General features: G+C 45.8%; 1 protein-coding gene across 1 annotated transcript in view; it reads right to left on the minus strand.

Annotated features, from left to right (window-relative positions):
* The window catches only part of LOC135241889 (OTU domain-containing protein 7A-like), a 71,683-nt gene that overhangs the window by 31,720 nt on the left and 18,836 nt on the right, over positions 1–21,127 (minus strand). Inside the window, exons 2-3 of the mRNA XM_064312651.1 lie at positions 9,515–9,647; positions 4,820–4,974 (exon numbers count right to left, since the gene is read on the minus strand). Of these exons, the coding sequence (XP_064168721.1) occupies positions 4,820–4,904 (85 nt within the window). The 5' untranslated portion in view covers positions 4,905–4,974; positions 9,515–9,647. The remainder of the gene's footprint in view (positions 1–4,819; positions 4,975–9,514; positions 9,648–21,127) is intronic.

Below are 21,127 nucleotides of genomic sequence, written 5' to 3' on the forward strand. Positions count from 1 at the left end.
CTTTTTATTTTTGTCTGGGCAAAAAAAGAGCACTGATCCAGGTGTGTTGGACAGCACTTGAGCCATGCTTGCTCAGTCATGCTGATGGATAATTGAATCATTTCATCTGAATGAATCCTTATGCACAAAAAAATGAATAAAAGAGAATGTGGTGTCGATTTCTGAATTCAAACTGGCCCTATCTCTTCCTCGTACTGAGCCTGACACAGTGGCAGTTGCCATGGCCACCGTGATGAGTGTCCTTGACAGGTCTGTGGAATGAGCGTGGCTCTAATTCCCCCACCGGTTTGAGTCTGTTAAACCCACCCAGATTTGTTGACAGTGCTTTCAGCACTTGCAGCGGCCCCAGTCAGCGGCACATTTCCACAGTATGCTAGCTTTGTACAGGCCACCACCTGCTGTGAATCAACAACAGGTTTTGAAGCTCATGATTTTTTGTTAATAGCATTGCTATAAAAGGCCTTTTGTCAATCAGCTGGAGTACTTATGAACCTGATTTACATCATATCCACCCTGCTTTTTTTGCATGGACATTACAAATGGGATTTGGAAAATGATGCCACTGTACGTATAGATTTCAGAGGTGCACAAACTCAAAACCAAGTAGCTTCCTGCCTGCAAGTGCCCTCTGTGATTGCTATGCAAATCCCACTGTTTTGGCTGTGTGTGCTTTTCCAGGAGATAGCCTAATCCATGAGTGAGCTTGTCAACCCCTGTGTCAGTTACATTCTATAACCACAAGAGGGCTCCCAGGGCAGTTCCCTGAACAATTATCTGAGAGAACCGTCTGGACAGATGAACTTGATTTTTTTCTGAAGAGCATCAGCAGAGAATGAGGCTTCTTAGCACTGATGGTGCGAGCGTGTGCATTTGAAGTGTAACACCCCAGATGTCAAGCAGCACTGTTCAGCGTTCAGCAGCGAGCTGCAGAGCCAGCAGTGTGGCTCAGGGCCCGAGCTCCGAACCTGAGGAGGAGAAACCCCAGCGGGAAGACAGCGCCATGCTGATCCACGCCAAAGGGATCCCGGCCCCTCCAGCCACAGACACCATTCATCAATCAGCCGGCCCTGGATACGAGACCAAAACCGCCCGGGAGCTCAACCGCTGTAGCGCCGCACGCGAGCAGCAAAACACCTTCCACGCCCACCTGGCAACGAGCCAGCCTGCACGTCCCGGCCCCCCCTCCCCGTCACATTCTGAAGGCTCTGTGAGACATTTAGGACCAGGTCACCGACCACTTGGGACGCTGTGAGGGGGCTGTAATTGGGGTGTGTAGTGGGGTGTGGGTGGGGCTAGTGGAGTGAATCATGTGCTGGGGCGAAGCCAGTGTTCTCTCGTCTGCCTGCGAGCGCCATCAACAGGAAGCAGTGCAGCATACACAACCAGTTCTGCGCTTTGTGTGAATGTGGAGTCAGTACAGCACTGCTGGTGGACTCCGGGCGGCTCACAGCTTTATGAAAGGGAGTGCCGACCTGCATAGGCACACAGACAGCACATGGGGTGAGAGACGACTGCGGGTTCTTGAAACTGCGCACCATCTCGGATCAACCGATCAAAAGAGTTGTGCTGTCCGTAGCAGGAGTGCTTGCAATTGGTTCAAGACGGCAAGTCACCGATAAGGTAGTTCCACCCATGTTGGGGTTCATGAAGAACCCGCCCTCCCCCGGGCACACCAGGCGTGCGTGTAGCAGAGGTCGCGTAGCGGTCATGCAAACAAAATAAATCCCTGTTAAAGCCGCGGGGCGTAGCTCCGCTCCGCGACCTTGAGAATTCTTCTCAGCGGGAGGTGGACAAGCAGCCGCCCGGTCACCGAATTTTGACCCGTCGCGTGGAGAGGCCCCTCAGTGGCCGGTCCCCCCCCCCCCCCGGCCTGCCATGATTTACACCAGTCAGGAAAAAGCACCTTGCCTGCTGCAGGCACAGTACAATCCCAGTCTGATGAGCAATTTCAGTTCTATTGCATAAATGTGTCTGTCATCCCAAATGTTGCTGCCAGCGTAGCTTCCAGTCCTTTGTTCACAGCCTGCTTCTACTACTACTGCAGGTTTGAGCCCCATCACAGCCATTATTACCAGAGACTTCACAGCCTCATACATGTAAAGAAAACTCCCATGTAAAAATTCAGGAGGGAAAAATAAGAAACAGAATGTTGGGAGTATATTTCCCTTCTGCAGACTTTATGAACATGTGCGTTTGATGATAACAATAAATCGGCTTTTGCTTTCCTGGAAGCAGCCTAGTTCTTGTTTTTTTCACCAGCCTTGTGGGCTACAGTACGTTACATAACCGCAAAGTGAAAACTGTTGAGTATTTCATATGGAATCTAAATTAGAATCCCAAGGATATGATATCTAAGGGTGCCGAGATTTTTTAAAGCAGTCTGCGGGGTACTCTTTATTAAAAACATTCCTGTTTTGATTTTGAAAGGTGCATGGCAGAGGGGAATGAAGTTTGAAATAATGGCCTCGTCAGTGTGCGTCTTCAGCTGAACAACAAAGGCATTGCTCTGAAATCTCTTTTTTCCCCTTATTGAAAGGACAATACATTTCCAGTTTAAAAAAATAAAATAAAATAAAAAAATAAAATAAATTAATCTGCACTTATTTCTGTTTTGCGCACCAGAATTTTCACCAGACCCGCCTGGGCTGGGAAGCATGGTGTCTTCACCCCTTAATGTGTGAGCACAGCTTGGCGTTAGAGACAAAGTCCACCATCTTGAGCTCATTCTCTCCTTACAATGTAAGCGAGCAGGTTTCATTAAGGCAGAAGCGGCTCTCTCTCCTCTTCCTCGCGCATGGAGTGTCGGAGCGTATGGCGACATGTCCGCAGAGCGCACGGCGACATGCCCGCGGAGAGGGCCCGTTAAAACCCCGTTAGTGGACGACCGGTGCTCATCCATAACTGCTCTGGAGCAGTCCGGCTGGCGCAGCTGTTCAGTGAAAGCTCTTTCACGCCGCCATTCTGTGCGCTTGCCTATTTACAGGGAAGCTCTCGCGCGCGCGGACCGGGGGCGGGTACGGGTACGGGTACGGGTACGGGTATGGGCAGCACGTGGAATGGCCGCTGTGTAAAAGCACTGCTGAAAGGCCTGATGGTGCTGGGCCCACAATGCAGAAACAGTGGCTATAAAGGACTGTGATTGTACTTATGGACTTTGAATGCCAGGCAGCAGGGCACTTTCCACATACCCACTAAAGCAGGTACCCAGCTGGAATTGCTTCAATCAGTATTTACTATTACGAATGTAATAGACCTTTATTTAACCAGGAGGGTCAATTGAGAAAAAAATTCTCATTTACAATGACACCCTGCATAGTCCCAAGCTGCATATCTGTGGGAGGAAACCCATGGCAACATGGGGAGAACATGCAAACTCCATGTAGAGAGGATCGGGGTTGGTCGAGACTCCAACCCAAAACCTCCCCCTTGCTAACTACTGTGCCGTCGTGCTGCCCAACGTAGGAAGACAATGTGAAAAACATAAGCTGCTGTAAATCCAATGAATATGGTCAACATGTAGGAATGTGCAAAGTGGAATACTGGTGACTGTAATCACCCGCAGTTAGGCTTTCTGTGTGTTTTATGGGGTGAGCGGCCTTATGAGTGTACTGGGAGGGGCCCTGATCCTAAATTAGTGCTGGAATTGGGAACAGGGGTGCCCCTTGGCGACGGAGGAGGGTCGTGCGTAAGCTAGGCAGGCCCCTCAAAGTGCAGGCAGGCCCAGGCGGACGTAGCCTAGCACCACAGGAAGAGCTGTGGAAAGCCACTTCCTACCCACAGCCATGACAACGGTGGCCCTGACTACCAGTATTTATGAGCTGGTACGCTGTTCTGTTCTGCCATTTGTCTCATCAATGTAATGTCAAACACGACAACACGTAGGTACAGTTCGTACAGACAAGACAAGGACTTCCTCTTCCTGTTCTTCATTATTATGGTGCATTTGATAAAAGACTGGGATTAAGAGTCACGAGTGTCCTGGCACAGGCAGACAACAGGCTATTATACTCATGTGCACGCTTCCTCCTGCAACAGAGCTTAGAAGGCACAGCTGATGACGGTTTGCAGGCAGAGAGAGAGGCAATGTACAGCAGGCGATTTTCAAGTAAAAATATGAGCCCCTTTGGTCCCCCGTGCCTGTTTTCCAGACTAAATTGGACTCTGGTGTCAGCTTAATGTGGTAATGCCGTGAGATTAGAGGCCCTCGGCGAGTGCAGACGTGCTCGTCCGCTGCTGCGCTTGTCCCTAACGTGCTCTTAAATGGAGAGTGCTGCACAGTCCTCATTCTGCGTGTCGGTGAAACAAGCCAGTGAATGGCTGAGAGGTGCAAGAGAGATCATGCTAACACGTAAGCCTCGCCCCCTTGCTCAAGCCCCACCCCCGCTTACTCGCCTAATTGGTCTCATCGAAACTCTTATGTCTACCTCCCCGAGGTGCTGTATCTTATTGAATGCTAATCACCACATCAGACTGTAAGGCAGAGGTGTAATACGAACAAACAATGGAAAACAAACTGCGGCTGGCCAGGAAACAGGACAGGTTATGCCGTTGTCATGAGTTATTATGGGGTGGGGGGGAGACATTGAACTCCCGCAAATGACTGGTCCAATCTGTCTGGACCCCAGACTGGATTCATGATAACAACAGACTGAATTTATATATAAACCTATCACAATTTTTAACCACAGTGAAGGGGGGAGGGGGCTAACCTAGCCTATACCGCCACTATGCATAACGCCCATCTGAGTGATGCACCAGAATGCTCACCATACATCGGCTGAAGTGGACATCGAGAGATGAGGCGGATTCTCACTCTTACCTTCCAGCAGGTCTCTTGCCAGACCAGGTTCTGCCCCTGTGGACCGAACAAAGTCTGACAGGACCGCGTCCATGTCCAGAGTCATGTGACCATGTGGATATGCTGCCCAGTGAGCAGCCGTAGCCTCTGTGGTCGCCAGGCTTTTACTGGATCATCTGCAAAGAGAGGAGGGCAGGAGAGATGGTCAACTGCGCAATTAAACAGTCAAACACACCAACACCTGCACACAAACACACACACATGCACACGCACACCCACGCAGCAAACCACAATCCACAACAAAAGGGACTGAAAAGCACAATGCACTAGCTAAATATCAAAGAAAACTGTTAGATTATCTCAAGTGCATTCGGGGCTGTTCACTGATGAATCATACCTTATAATATATAGCATGTCAGTTTGAGCTGGAAAATGACTCATTTTCCTCCCATAGTCAACCCCAGTGGCTTTCACCCTCGTACCCCACATTCAGAATGTTCTCCGCCAGTATTCCACCAATCAGGTCTCCGCCTGCTACAGCCCTGGATTTAGCTTGCCCTCGGGGGCCTCTGACACCCGCTTGCAACCATTTGGTATTCCTGGTAGGGCTGGAGAACCGTACTGTTCAGTTTCTGTGGCTGCTGAAACTACAATGTCGCCAAGAAAAGGACAGTTATTGTCCCTTATGCACAAAGACACCCTCAGCCCACTGTGCCCAGAGGTCAATGGAGCCTCTGTGGATGCAAAGAATGGGATAAACATGAAACGCTATGAAGATGTCTCCTGCGGCACCTCGTGTGCTATAACAGCAGAGCTCCCGCTCACCAAACAAATGAGTACAGGCCCATTAATGGCTAGATATCACGTGTGTACCTAATTGAGCACATTCACATTGTTCAAAACGTGCACTGTTTCATCCACATTTACAACACTGGCAACAATGACTATTTTTTACCTGCATGCAGAATGTACCTGAGCTGACCAGACACGCAGAGAAAAAAAAACAAAGAGAGAGAGAGAGAGAAAGGGAGGAAGAGAGTGAGATTAATGAGAAGAAACAGACAGCTGCAAGGAGAGCGAGAGAGAGAGGCACCTTGATAATTCTGCAAAAAGAGAGTGAGAGAATGAAAGATTCTCTGACAGATAAACCGAAACAAATTTATGTGAGAGAGAGAGAGAGAGAAAGAGTGTGACTGGGAGGCCCAGTCAGGAGGCAGACAGTGCAGTGCAGCATGCCCTTGCACACCTCCTATCACCCCCCCGTGCCTCTGTTCCTCTCCCCATTTGCATACTGCCGACAGCGCCGGCACACTAATGACCTCCAATCAGCTGCAGCCACCAGCCACGCTGCTCGTCTCACTTCCTGGGTGGCACACAGTGCTGTCTCGCACTGCCCGCGCCCTGACTGTGCAGTCCGCTCTACCCTTCCCCCAGAGGGCATGAGGGCTGAATATCTGCCTCTTATCTATGCGTTACGGACCAAGCCTGACCCATTTTAACAAACAAAAGGTCACGCAAATTCTGTTCCAGAGTCACGCAACCGTTCCTGCAGTTTGGCCGTCGCTTATCCAGAAGGAACAGGGGCGTGAGAGGAATGCCTGAAACACACTGGCTGCTCCTGCAGGACCGGAGCCGCGGTTTCTGCTCCGCCGCACCAGAGCGATGGCGGCTGGCGGGCCGCAGCTCGGCAGGGTACACGGCGATCTGGAGGCCTTTACTGCCCTCAGACACGAAACAGCTCTCTCAAACCGGCCTGGAATCCTGGCACAGCATCCCCCCCCCACCACCCCGTCCTGCCCGGGCTCTCCCCGTCCAAACGCACATCTCTCTGGCACTCCAATCCAAATCAGCACAAATTTAATCACTGGCACATTAGCGGTTCCCGCTCACAAGCTGAGTGCTCACCATCGCAGGAATCCCTTGAAGTCTGATGGGCCGGATACATTTATCTGCCTGACGATACGTGCGGGGGAACTGATTACTGCAGTTACTTACATTGGCCAAGCGGGCAGTAGCGCTGTGCAGTGGGTCTGGGCCTGCAGGTTTGAGTCCCTGGGAAGGCACAGCTGTTGGACCCTCTGACATGGCACATAAACTAAATTGCTAGAGTATATATCCAGCTGTGCTAATGGACACAAGGTCCAGTAAAAGCTTGTGTAAACTACTCTTGGTTTTGACCCAAGTGAGATTCAGGTCAGATGTGGCTTTTTGATGACTCTGGATCAGGGAATCAACAGCTGGACAACATTTCTAACAGTAAGACTCCAGGGTCAAATCCTGAGACAGTCTGCTGAGGACAACCAACGTGACAAGACACTGTGGTGACCCATTCCTCAAATCCAACGGACAAGAAAAGAGACCACTTTGATGTGCTTGATCTGATCACAAATATTCACAGCTACCTGTAGCTGTCTTTATAAAGTGGAAGCGTACCACTGTATTACTCTGTAGCATACAGCTATCAGATCAAACACCCCCCAAATAAATAAATAAATAAATAAAACATAAGACAAAGCCACATATCACACATTGGCTAGTATCATTTATAAGCAAACTCTGTCTTCATTTAGCAGCAAGATAAATATCTCTGTTCTGAACAAAAAAGATATTACATGTATAATTCTCTTCATATGAAAACACCAATCAGGTTTAGGTGACCTACATACTGCAGGTAGTTAGCATTTGTTAACATTGTGTTGCTGGGGCGCATCGTATCTTTGCCATAAGAAATGGAGGAGTGGACGCACTCTGACCATTACAGACATGGTCAAAGCGACACTTTATGTAAAGCTGCAGGGATAAGTCACAGGATTAGAGTCAGAGGGGATTCAATATGGCTTTGCTTTTCTTTTTTTTTTGTTGAGTTTTTTAAAGTTATTGTCCCATTTATCATATTTTAACCTAGTTTTTGAAGAGCTCACTGCAGCATTACAGGAACAAGAGAGCAGTGTCAGGAAAACCCGTTTTCCCCTAAAAATAACTCCTTAATGAGTGTCTGAAATGGGGACTTTGCATTATGGGAAAAAATATTACATTTTCCCTGGTTTGGGATCTCACAAATGTATAATCCCACAGAGACCTACCCATATTTCTTGAAGATAGCAAAGGGATGAGACAGAGATTTATTACCCCTGGCTCTTCCTAACAACAGGTACATCTCTCATCAAATAGACATAGAAAAGTCTGGGTCCAGCCATGTAATGCTAGCAAGGCTCATCTTAATTTGAATCATGTTCCATGGCAGCAGAGGTGGCAAACATTGCAGAAACTGTTAGTCACTCAAAGGCAGCGCTTAATTCAAGCCGTTTTCCAGTAGCCCAAAGGGTGTGCATTTGTGAGAGGTTGCAGTGGCATGACTCAGAGATTCCTTTGAGTCGTGCGTATTGCCAATGGCATATGCTAAGAACGGGCTAAAGCAGCGTCCCACGTATTAGCGTTAATTTCCAAGGAAGCCAGGCCTCCTCTCATTTAATATGGCCTGGCTGCACACCAGCGACAAAGAAAGCAGTTCTTCCGTTTTCCACGGCAAGACCTTTGCAGTGTCAACGGCACAGACCAGAGCGGGGGGTGCGTCGAAACTGGCTCTGCCGAGGAAGAGTAACTCAATAACAAGCTGCCTGTTCCGCCTGGTCAGCTAGAAAAAAAGCTAGCGGCCCAAAAGAGAAAAGGCATGCGTAAGAAGATTAGAAGATCACAACAGAAAAGATGATAAAAGGGCGAGTCAGGGGCAGGCGCTGGCGCTGTGTTCGCTCGGCCGCGTGCGCTGGAAAGCCTCAGGAGAGCCCCCCATGTGATAACAATTACAAAAGTTCTTAGAGTCTGCAGTGCAGAGCTGATCCATAATTGAGCATCTCGCTGTTCCCACTCATCAATCAATGGGCGCGCTGTGGTCGTTCATTTGGCCTTGATCACCGGGGCCGTAACTGCAAGCTGACCGGTCCGGGGCGGGCGGGCGGGCGGGCGGTCGGGCTAGCCCGGGCCACGCAAGAAACCGCTAGGAAGATCGCTGCTGGGCGTTTGCATGCACTGAGACATGTGGTGACTTTTAAAAAGTAACCAGGGAAGGGTATTGCAACATGTTTTTTTTGCCAAATAAATGTCAAAAAAGTGTTATTTATTTGAGGACTTCCTGACCCTCCTAAAATGAGTTAATTCAGCATTAGACAGTCATTGCAGTTCACCTCACACGGTCTGACAGTGGTGGGGAACCCCCTACTGATTTCCCCGTAAAAACACAAAAACAAAACGTCAGCCCCCCCTCTCCTGAAAGAGCAGTGTGCTTTTGAAGAGATGTTTACTATAGTGAACTACACCACTACTATCAATGCTTTAGATATATTAATAACAATAGCTTTAGTAAGCATAGTGACAAAATAAAATATATAAAAAACATTAAAAATGTGAAAAAAAGAATATAATAAAAACATATAATTAAAACAAAAAATTAAAAAACGAATAAAATAATAATTAAAAAGAAGGCTAGTTGAACTCAAAGCATTTTCCAAGCATAATGAAATAAAATAGATAAAATATAGCAAGCATAGAGTACAATATAATATATATATATCATATTTGAAAGACAGTCCACGCTGACTGATATACAGTAAGTGATGAAGGAGAACATTATCTTCTCCAGATTTTGGGAGCATGGTTTCCAGGTCACTCTTCTCCCACAGGGCTGATGGGGATTGTGAGGACAGAGGACAGAGCACTTACGTTCCCTTTATTCACTGAGGGGTTGTGAGCTGCCTCCGCGCAGGCATGGCTGTCTCTGACGTCAGGGCGCTCTCTCTAGTCCATAGTCCCGCAGATGAGGGCGATGCAGTGCAGAGGACTGTCCCTGTGTGGCCTGAAATACAAGAGGAAAAAACGATAATGTCTCTGCAGACAACAAAATGAACTGCGAAATGAACAATTCATTATTAATAATAATAATCTCACTACAGCATAGAAGCCAGCAAAGATAAAATGTGAAGAGTTAGTTAAATCCAAATCAATGAAATGGTGGTTACTGTACAATTTATCTGACAGTCATCATGCTAGAGGAGGGCAAGACCTTCCAGTACAACACCACTATCAGAGGCTGCAAGCTCATTGGCTGCCTCCATTGAAACAGCGAGTGGGCAGAGCGAGGAGTGGGGAGCTGTGGAACGGAAACTTTAGTCAGTAGTTGTCGCTCGAGCATCCAGACTAAAGTAAAGTCGCAGGAAGTGGTCAATGCACGCTGCCCGACTAAACACGATTACCTCCAAACCACACGCCGTGGGCGCTGGTAGAAACGGGGACAGGGTTACAGCCTCATAAGCCATGTTTAAAACACCTCTGGGTCCTATTCATAATTCAGAGAAAGAAACAAGAATGTCACAGATGTTAAACTGTGCACATCATTTTTCCATTGGGTAAACTGGAAATTAATGCCACCGTCTTAAATGAATAATATATCAACTTTGTATATTGAGGGCAGGGCATGCTAAAGTTTTTTCACAATGAGGTCAACAGCCGTGGTGCAGGCTAAGCAAAAATACAGTATGTGGTGTTGTGCCACTGTAGTCCAGGGAAAAGAATGACAGCAAAAACCAGGAGGGTGGAACCATATAAGGGAAAGATACAGGAAAATGCTCTGTAAAATAACCTGGTCCAATTATAGCAATTTTGATCAAGCAAACAAAATGTTATGAGAGTATTGTCTCCCTGAGCCGCTCCTTAAGGTTACTATCACCGAGCATCACTGTACTGTTTAATAAAAAACACGCGCACACACACACACACACACATTTTGTGCCCAATGCTCCAGAGGGTTCTGTCTTTGCAGTAGCTGAGTATTTTGTGGGCTATGAAAAGCCGAGAGCTGGAACGTAGCCTTGTCTTGAAACCTCGTCAGGCTTCATGCACTGCAAGCCCCAAAATCAGCGAAACGCAGAGACACCGCGTCCTCATTAAGCCTCAGCTGGGGCTGTGTGACCAGCGGCCAGAGCCTTGCCATCCATCACAACTTTCCCACCCAGCAGGACCTCATTCCACTACATTCACAGTGCTGTAACTCCCCAAATGCACTGTTTGTTTGTACATCGGAAATGGCTAAAATCATTATGAATCTACATTGACCGATCACCAGGTTACTGTAAATGTACATGATTCTCTGTACTATGCGGCCCCCTGGTGCTTGTTTCTTCAGCTGGCGATAGCGTTGCGATGGCAGTGGTGTTTCTGCTCGGGCTGTGGTCTTGCAGGACCACCTGCAGTGGAAATGGCATGCTTTGTGGAGCAGAGGCTGCAGCTAGGGCCCTTGAAGTGAATCCTTTCTTGTCTTTCCAGTCAAATTTCTAAACGTATACAGGTCACCCTCTGGTGACGTAACATGAGCATCAGTGACTCAGTGGGGGGGAAAAAAACGTCTGTTAGTCAGGTGTTATCACAACAAGACAGTTGTGATGGAACATTCCAGACTGCAGCATAAGAAAGTGATCATTGCAACCTACATGCTCACAGAACTGCACAAAGCACATTTTAGAGGTGAATTGTTTAGGGTAATTTCTTTCTTTGGGATCAAATATCTCATTTAACTGGCCTCTCTCTGTCTTTCTCTTATGAGTGAATCACTGGGACACAGGAAGCATTAATATTATTCTGTAATAATGTAATACATTATTACATCAGATAGGTAATGATTCAAACTCAAAGCCATTATCTGTACAGTGCATTCTTAATATAGAATTCACACTCTCTCATCCAGTCATGTGGTTTGCTCTGAGCATGTGACCTCAGCCATTCTGAGGGGAGACATTCACTCTGACTACCAGCTTGACTATGACTGCGGGGCTGGGGCTTTGCCATTCTGCACACAGTTTCCCTCAACACAATTCAATCAGTTCCTGAAAAAAAAGATCAGCAAGTGCACTCTCTGAGTGCAGTTTTAAAACCCTGAACCCCTCAACCATGACCAGCTCAGTTAACTAATGTTTAATCTCGACATGTACAAACCAAGGGTGTTAGCTTATGATTTCAGGAATGCCAATTTGCTGCTGCTTGTTCTCAGTGCCAGCCTGGGTGTGCCCTCAACAGGAAGTTAACCAAATCAGCAGCAGAAACTAAAGCAAAGCATTTTTTACTTCATGACATACCCTCCCCCCTGTCTACTGTAAGTACAGAAATTCACGTGCAAAGACGAGCAAGAAAAAAGAAAAAGAAAATGATGCTGGTAAGCAAAACACAACAGGCTGCTGTTGTTCTGGGGCCCGCAAGCTGCGCTATGGCTGACCTTGGTGCCAGGCACACGTGGGGTGGCATAAATTCACATTACACTCGCTGCCGTGCAGCGCTGCTTCTCAGGGAGAGAATAAATACCCCACAAAGCACTCAGCGGACACCTGGGCCTTTCAGGTGGCCACCCTGGTGCATCAGAGGGGTTTTATTTGTTCAGACTCAAACCTGGGATAAATGGGAGCAATATAATTAGCTATATTTCCTTGTAGTTTTCTATTATTGTTGCCAGCGGTGCTGGGCTTTCTGAGAGGTTATTATCTGGAAGGCTCCCAGGTCACAGCATCTTCTTCATGCACGATGAGATTCTGCCATGTGAGTGGACCAGAACCCCAGCCTACCTCGGAACACACAATTCTTCCTCTTAAAAAACAGGATTTTTTTTTTTATGTGGACATTCAGCCTGGGCACATCAAATTTTGTTACTCTCAGAAACTTAATTTGATGGTATTTCTATGACGTCCATCGGGGTTAACTGATGCTCACTATGCAGGCAACGTGGTACCATGAATTGACAAGAATGGTGAATCTACAAGTCCAAGATTTCACCCAGGTTCTAGCACGCCTGATAGTAAGGAATGCAAACCAAGAGAACTGCCAAAATGCATTCAAGAACCTTTTTTGTCATCTCCTGCAGCAGCCAGGAGACATACATAAACATGCGACGCCCACAGTTTGACCTCTATCTGCCACTGTTCCATTAGCTGACTCAGCACTAATTGGCCTCACTTAGCATAAAGCATCTCTGCTGAAATGTTTAAAACAGGGAGAGCCATCTGCCTGCCTTTCCGCAATCTCTCCAGAGAGCATTTCATCGATGAACAGCCCTGCCTTTCAAAGGGCCTTCAGTGATATTCACATAGGTGTTGCGTGTGTGCTGGAGAATTATGAAAGCAGCTTGAGACTAGCAAGGATGGAGCAGCATTTGACTTCACATCAAGGTTTACTGCCATCAGTTGGTGAAAACTATTTCTGAGCCAGGTTGCATATTAGGTAACTTCTGCTGAAGCTCACTGCTGCCCCACCAACAAGGTATAGAATTATGTGCCGTCTCCTCTCTCCAGTGCAGCCACCGAATATCCAGGGAAACATAATATCAATTCAGTTACTCTGTGGACCAAACACAAGAACCAGACTGTTCTTTACAAGTCTTCTAGAATTTGTGTCAGGAGCAAAGAGCTGTTAGATTCTATACATAATCTAGACGTTGAATGTTTTAGGGATTGCATTTTGGGCCCACTTAGGCTCAAATACTCCATTCTTGAAAATGGAAAAATTATATGAAAGTCTTCCTGCTGACAGAATCCCACCAACACATAGGTGCTTTTGTCATATTTTACCGAAGGTCTCAAGAATTCCTTTATATGACTAAAGAAATGCCTGTGGCAAAACGTATGTGCATAATAAATAAATAATTAAGTGAATGAACCCTGATTTCTGAACAAGAAGACAAATGTTTTTACCTGATTGAGGGTAAGGAAAGATGCTGGCTTTTGCATGTGTGTCTACATTTTGTCTGCAAATAATGTGCAGATATCCTCCAATGTTTTTTGTACCAAAAATCTTGCCAAACTCTTGTTTCACGAAAAATATGCATTACAGATCCATTATAAACCGTCCGCAACAGCTCTATTTGAGATGTCTTCAGACAGGCGAGAACTGTAGAAGAGTAACTTCTGAGAAACTACCATGAAATATCAGTGATGTGTGTGCTGGGAACAAGCTGGCATCCAATTTCTCGGCCAAGAAAATATCGCTTGTGCCCTAATGAAGTTGCTGGTTACATTGATGCAATAATACTTGGGGCTTTTTGGATGGTTCTCAATGCTAATTAGCATTTGCCATCTCCTTGCCTGTTCTAAGTAATATTCAGAAGTTAGTCTATATTCTGTAAAAAAAAAAAAAAGAAAAAAAAAAAAGCAGTGTAAAAGCTACTGACTTAAAAAACTGAATTTGTGCCCAGAAGGTTACAGGTTCAAATCAGGTGTGGGGCACTGCAGTTGTCTCACTCATTGCAAGTACTTAAATCAATAAAATGTCTTGTTGCCAGCCAACTGCACAGAAAGGATAACATATTAGACATGTAAGCTCTAAGCCAAAGTGATTGATGGTATTTGATAAACAAATTAAATAAATAATGCAAAATCTGATTGCATCTGTCTCTCTCTCTCTCTGCAAGTAACTGTGAATGCAGCTCTGTTTATTTTTCTTAATCAGCTGTTCCTTTGCATAAAGAGGAACCTCTTGTCCAAGACTGCAGCATTCAAGGTTAAATAGGGTTTTTTCTTCCCTTTCTTGAATACTGCAGGACAGGAACTGGACAGGAAGGGGAAACTGTAGGGCTCCATGCCGGTACTGAGCCACAATGGAGGCCGTTAACTGGCAGGTGTTAATCCTGTGGCTTTTTTAAGAGCATCTGCCAGTAAGCATCAGGTCTCCTGATAAAATGAGTCGTTTTCACACCTTGTAAAGCACATGATTTGACTGATGGTCTTTCTTGAATGGAAGGGTTTTAGTTACTGTTCATAAGGTGATAAATACTAAACATCTCTTTATTCACATTAACACATTTGTGTTTACCCTGAGATAAACTTTTATATAATAGATCTTTACTGCTGAATATAATCAGGTCAGATTCATTTGGTTAACATTCAAAAAATCTGTTTAGAAAAAAAGAATAGGGTGGCAAGACCTGTTCTATAACTGTTGTATGTTGAACAGATGGCCTTATATTTATCAGAGGCACAAATAATGGGATAATAATAATAATAAATGGGACAATATCAAAACATTTTTGCAATACACTGAAAATGGTTGGTGGCTACATGTTCTACCCAAAGGTTCAAGCATCAAAAACATTAAACTGCACACCTCTGTAAAATACATGCGGATAAAAAAATAGAACACAGCACAAAAGTCAAAAGCACAGCATAGTTAGACAACAGTCTCTGCACTCTCACTCACGCCCACTGCGTCCAACTGCTCCAGAGAGAGCTGAGGATGGTCCTCACACCTCTCGGAACCACAGAGTTTCCACACTAACCAACGCTGATCCCTCCCCGAGTGGCAGGTCAGTTGATTCCGAGCTTGCAAAAGCACGCGGCAAGGCACAGCTTGCACGCGCGTGGATGCAAACTCACCAGGGGCTCACACAACAGCGAGGCACACTCCTGGGGATTTAGGGAAAATGGCCAGGTGCTTCCGTTCCCCGGGGGGCCACAGTAACACCAGTCTTTCCTTTGCTATTCTGGCTCAAAATCAGCGCCTCAAAAGAAAGAAGCTAAAAGGTGCCTGTGCATACATCACTGTGCTGTATGGAGAAGGGCCCAGGTTCACACCCCGGCCGGGGCCTTTCTGTGTGAAGTTTGCATGTTCTCCTTGTTTCCGTGTGGGTTTCCTCCCACAGTCCAAAGGCATGCAGGTTAGGCTAACTGGAGACTAAATTTCCTGTAGGTATGAGTGTCTGTGAATGGTGTGTGTGTGTGCCCTGGGATGGATAGGTGACCTGTCCAGGGTGTATTCCTGCCTCTTGCCCAAGGCATGCTGGGGTAGGCTCCAGCCGCTCTGCGATCCTGACCAGGAATAACTGAGTTGGATGATGGATGGATGGATGGAAGTCTGTATGGGCTCTCTGGACAGTGACGTACCTCACGGCCCATGATTGAATTCTGATTGTGACAGGGGTCACTGTGGCCTGGGAGTCCCATAGGGGGACAGGCCTTTGGGTTGCCTAGGGAGGGAGATTTGGAGTCTGGATGCTACTTCCTGCTTTACGGTATAGCCACAGAATAGAAAAAAATGTGGGACTAAAGCTATTAAAAATAGCAGTGTGCTTATTTTCTTGCAAAAGGCAGCAGTATTTCTCTACAGTTAGTAATAGTATTGGCTGTATTCAGAGATTGACAATGAGTTGGCATTTTGATGATTCAAATCAATACCAGAAAAAACGCAGAGAGAGAGTGAGAGCAGAGCCTGAGATGTTGTTTTCTGTTGGACGCGTTCAGTGAGTGCTTCCCCCACCTGTTTCCACCACCCTCACTCTGTGCAGTCTCACCAGTGGGCGTAGAACATGCGTCACCCTTGGCAAATTTGGCCGTCCTACAGACTGGTTGGCGATAAGAGCCAAAAGGATTGTGAAAAAAGTAACTTGTAACTCAAATGTGTTGCTCAACATTTAAGACTAAAGTGTTCTGTGGCTGAACTTGATTCAAATCTTTTGGTGTGAGAAGAACTTCACTCAAGAACGATTACAGATAAATGGAAATTTCTGTTGCGCAATTGTGGGGTTTAGGTGACTTTTCAGACTGCATTCAATAGCAAATACTTCATACGAATCACCTGTTAAATGTCCAAAATTACTTTAATAATTTCAATGTTTTTCCGGAATCTTTTATACATTTTAAAATGATATACTTATGAAAACATTAGCATTTGCTAAGGCAGTACCTATTGATGTACCTCTGTTTCTTTCTCTTTATCTCTCTCAGACACACACATGCACGCGCACACACACACACACACACATATGGACAGCACTACGTATTCGATAACACTGTCTGTTTACCTCTGCTGTGTGGAGGCCTGTCAGCAAGCGGAGCTATGTGAGAGGACCACGCGTGTTTCACGTGTGAGCGCTGTGATATCGCTCCTTCATTTCTGCAAGATCAACCCCATTTTAACCTGACGATGTGAAAGAGTCTGTCAGCTCTGCTGAGCAGGGCTGTGCAAGGCAGCTTTTTAAAGTCCACACTTCGCATTGTGGGGAGGTGCCGCTGGACCTGCTGCTGGTAACCCATCTGCTGCTCTTATCCCTCCCACCCAAGGGCTGGGCCCTTTTTCCCACAATCCTTTGCCAGTCTCCTGTCTATTGGAAAAAAAGCAGGCACTGCCATGCTGTCACCATGCTGAGAAGACCAAGCAATCACTAGCTCTCCAAGGGAGTTTGGGGGGGGGTATCAGTGTTTCGCAAGAACACTCATGGAGGATTTCCCTGCTCTGCTTTATAAATCAGAATGGTTCGGATCTCTTCATAAAAACCTTCGCAGCTGTTTCAATCGTGCCATTTTTTTCTGAAGGTTAAATACACTATATGACCAAAAGTATCTGGACACCCCTTAGTCTAGGATTTTTCTTCATGGTCTACGCTAGGCACCAGTGAAGGCAAATCTTAATGCTACAGGATGCAACCACATTCTAGATGATTCTGTGCTTCCTCAACAGTCTGGGGAAGGCCTTTTCCTGTTTCAGCATGACAATGCCCCCAGGCACACAGCGATGTCCATATAGAAATGGTTTTGTTGAGAACAATGTGGAAGAACTTGACTGGCCCACACAGAGCCCTGACCTCAACCCCATCCAACACCTTTGAGATCAGCTGGAAAGCCAACTGCGAGCCAGGCCTAATTCCCCAATCAGTGCCCGACCTCGCTAATACTCTTCTGGCTGAATGGAAGCAAATCCCGGCAGCAACACTCCAACATCTAGTATTAAAGCCTTTCCAGAAAAATAGAGGTTGTTATGGCAGGGCGGACCAACTCCATATTATATAAGGGTGGACCAACTCCATATTAATGCCCATAATTTTGGATGATATGTTGGATGTCAGGTGTCCATATACCTTTGGTTATACCTGGTATATGATTAAATATATTTATGGCTTTTATTTGCTTTGTCCCTCTTTTCACCTGCACCTTCAAATCTAAGAATAAAGTGGTGTCTTCACATGGCCTTGGAATTCAGCAATACAGCAAAACATAAAATAATTTGCAGAGCCTTCCACGAAATCCCCTTATATCACAAAATAATCCACTCTCTCCTCAGTTTTCCACTGCAGTACACAAACTTGTCTGGATGGTCCCATTGTTCTCCTGAGGCAATTTGTACCTTACTCTGATCAGAAGCCCATAATTCCTTTTAATAGACATCTCAAGGGGACTGCAGTTTGAGTTTGAAATAAGCACAAGTTGTGGATGTACTGAAACGATCACCTTGGGATGATTGGTAATTAAACCAGGAGGAGAGGGCAGCAAAGGGGGGCTAATAGCATCTGGTCTAAGCATTGTCAGATGAATCGGCTTCAGATGCAAACGCATTCATTATCGCTGCCCCATATTTTCATTTTACTTCTGTGTCAGTAACAGTCTTTGTGGAACACCTAAGAATCTAAGTAGGAAGTAATGCCAGATCTGTTTGGGGGTATTATTATTATAACTATTTTCCCTAGTTACCCATCATATGTTACCTATAGGTTAATTGTGATGTCATGCCCTGTGTTGCTGAGTTTGGGGTAATCTAGTCGTGTTCTTTTTAGAAGGGAAAAACAGACTCCTCTCCTTCCTGTTTTCATATATGAACTACATCCAGCAGCTTGTAGAAGGCCTTGGTCACAGTCCCCACCTACAGCCAAGAACAGCAGATGGGCTATCTGCAAACCCGCCACGCCAGCAAAGGGTTCTGACAGAGGCAACATATCCCATTTCTTTCATATTAAGCCAGAAGAGAAACCTCCATCATTCCTCGACCTCCTTTCTGCTTCTCTCAACACGGCTCTTTTGCCCACTCCGCTATCCATCAGCGGGGACAGATGAATTTAAACCACCATATTATTAACCACCAGGGAAAAGAGAAACGGAATCTGTCGACACGCACCGCTCAGCATGGTATGAAGACACATGCCTTTTAATTGGACATTGTTCTTTAAAGAGAGGCTCTGGAATGTATGGAAAAAAATGAATGAATTAATCAAATTGCCAGTTAATTACAGGAAGGGGGAAACCAGAAATGGCTAAGAGGAACCTGGGGTTTTAAGGCCATTTCACGCTTCAATACCACAGCGACTTTATTAAGGAAATATTTAGCATATCAAATTATCAGTAACAATACCAGATTTGCACAAACGGCATTAGAATGCCAATTTGCATTTTCTGTACCATTTAAAATGTGTGACTTACAAATAGGTTAGAGTCATCACATTTTGATGGAGAAAACGAGGAAAAGGAAATTTGCTTAGCTGTACATAAATGTAGTTTTCTGTTTTCTAATTTGTTACATTTCATAAATAAAATGAGTGCATTGATTTAAGACATATAGTTAGATGAATTATGTAAAATATCCGGCCTATTGCTGATATTCTATCCACTGTCATACACCCCTAACAGCACCTGTTTTGCTTGAACCAGATCAGAGCATTCCTTTATAACCATCAAGGACCCCAGCTCTCCCTTTTCTCTCAATTTGGGATGTCCAACTGTTTTAGTTCCACTCACAATTTCGGACAGCATGCACTCTCCTCCAAAGCTAGCTTGCCTTCCTTCCACTCCCAAAAAACGACTGCTGACACTACAAAAAAAACTTTCTCTGGTGAACGCACTCTGAACACAGGAACCAGCTTCATGCATGAATGCAGTGGAGCCAGAACACTGTAGCTATTTGCAATACGAAACACGCCTGACTAGATATTGTCATGCATTTGAAGTCGAATTTATTTTTTCGTAATGTATTCCCAAGCAAAAATATGTTTTACATACCAAAGCAGAGACATATACAAGACATATGATCTGAACTCTATAGTTAATTGATTAAAACAGTTAACGGCTCTACTAAGGTTATATCTTCTTACGCCCATTCGACAGTCCCCTGTACCTAACAGCTAACTGCCACGTGCACCCCTCCCCCAGGGCCCTAAATCACACACATTGGACTTTGCCAATCTTCAGATTTCTGCAAATCACAGAAGGGGATGAGTTACCTTCTCTTTATCCTTCAACATTAAAGTTCCCAGCAGTAGTTAAATTAATCAATTTTCAGCTACAGTTATGGTCTGTGATGACAAAGGTAAAAAACACTAAAGAGTGGTTTACGTAGCCAAGATGAAGACACCCCAAGACAGTGATGTTCTGCTTCAGCCGGCATTCACATGAGCTTTACTGAGGAGTGCGAAGGCATAAATAATTTCAAAAATAAACAATGACTCACTGCTTTAACCTCGTGCTCATTTGCTGTCATTATCAGGATAAACATGTACCGTCTAACGGGCTGTCACCTCACCGAGCAGGGAAAAGAGAGCGTGGAGCGACGGCATTTCACACGGAGCAGGCTACGCGCTTCCGCAGCACCAGGCCCCCGCGCCCTACACTCCTGAATTTCAATGCAGGGAGAGCGGAGGAGAGGAGGAGAGAGGGAGAGGGGGAGAGAAAGCCCCGCTTGTTTTCAGCCTCAGAATCAATCTGTCAGTCTGTGCCAGTCCGGCTCTCCCTCCCTCTCACAATGACCCGCCTGTGCCTGTTCTGGGGGAGGAGGCGGAACCTGCGACTCGGGCAGGAAGGAACTGGCGGGGAAAGGGAGACGGTGGGGGGTGCGGAGGAGAGGGTGAATTCAGGCCTCTGCACCCTACTGCTTTTATCCTCTCTGGCTCCCTCCCTCTGTCCGACTGACCGAGGGAAGATCAGAGCTCGTTTCCTGGCAGGATGGTGTGTGGGGTGGGGGCGGTCAGCCTGGGTGACGTGAGGATTTGCAGGTGGGGGTTTGGAGGTCAGATGCTGTGTGAGCACGGTCCTCAATTCTGAATGACGCTCAAAAGAGAAATGACTTCAGGTCATTTTTCTCCTTGTATGTGCACAGGAGTAAAACGTGCATGCTGCTTTTCAACATTCTCTTGAAAAACAGGCCCAGTTCAATTCAGTCTACTTTAAACAAGGACAAGGCACTTACATTGTCTACAAACATGCAGTTGAAGCTTACATCTGATGTTTGACCCTGTTACTCAGAGTAAACTTCAACTCTACAATCTGAAATCATTCCCTTGAGTATAGTATAGTTCTGCATTTAGAGAATAATTGATTTAATTTGTTTGATATATAGTAGCCAAGCTGGGATTTAATTAATTCATCATTAAACTGTAATGAGTTTGCCAACACTATACCTTATGTAACAAGCCATTTACTTCAATATACTTTACAGTATGATAGATATAGGCTATTTTCTATACACATGCTATACAGGTTAATACAGGAATCCCCAGGTACTTTGCATAATGCATGTGTGATGCATGTACCACGGAAACGTGCCGTG

This window comes from Anguilla rostrata, chromosome 16, assembly GCF_018555375.3.
Source record: "Anguilla rostrata isolate EN2019 chromosome 16, ASM1855537v3, whole genome shotgun sequence".
NCBI classification, from domain to species: domain Eukaryota; kingdom Metazoa; phylum Chordata; class Actinopteri; order Anguilliformes; family Anguillidae; genus Anguilla; species Anguilla rostrata.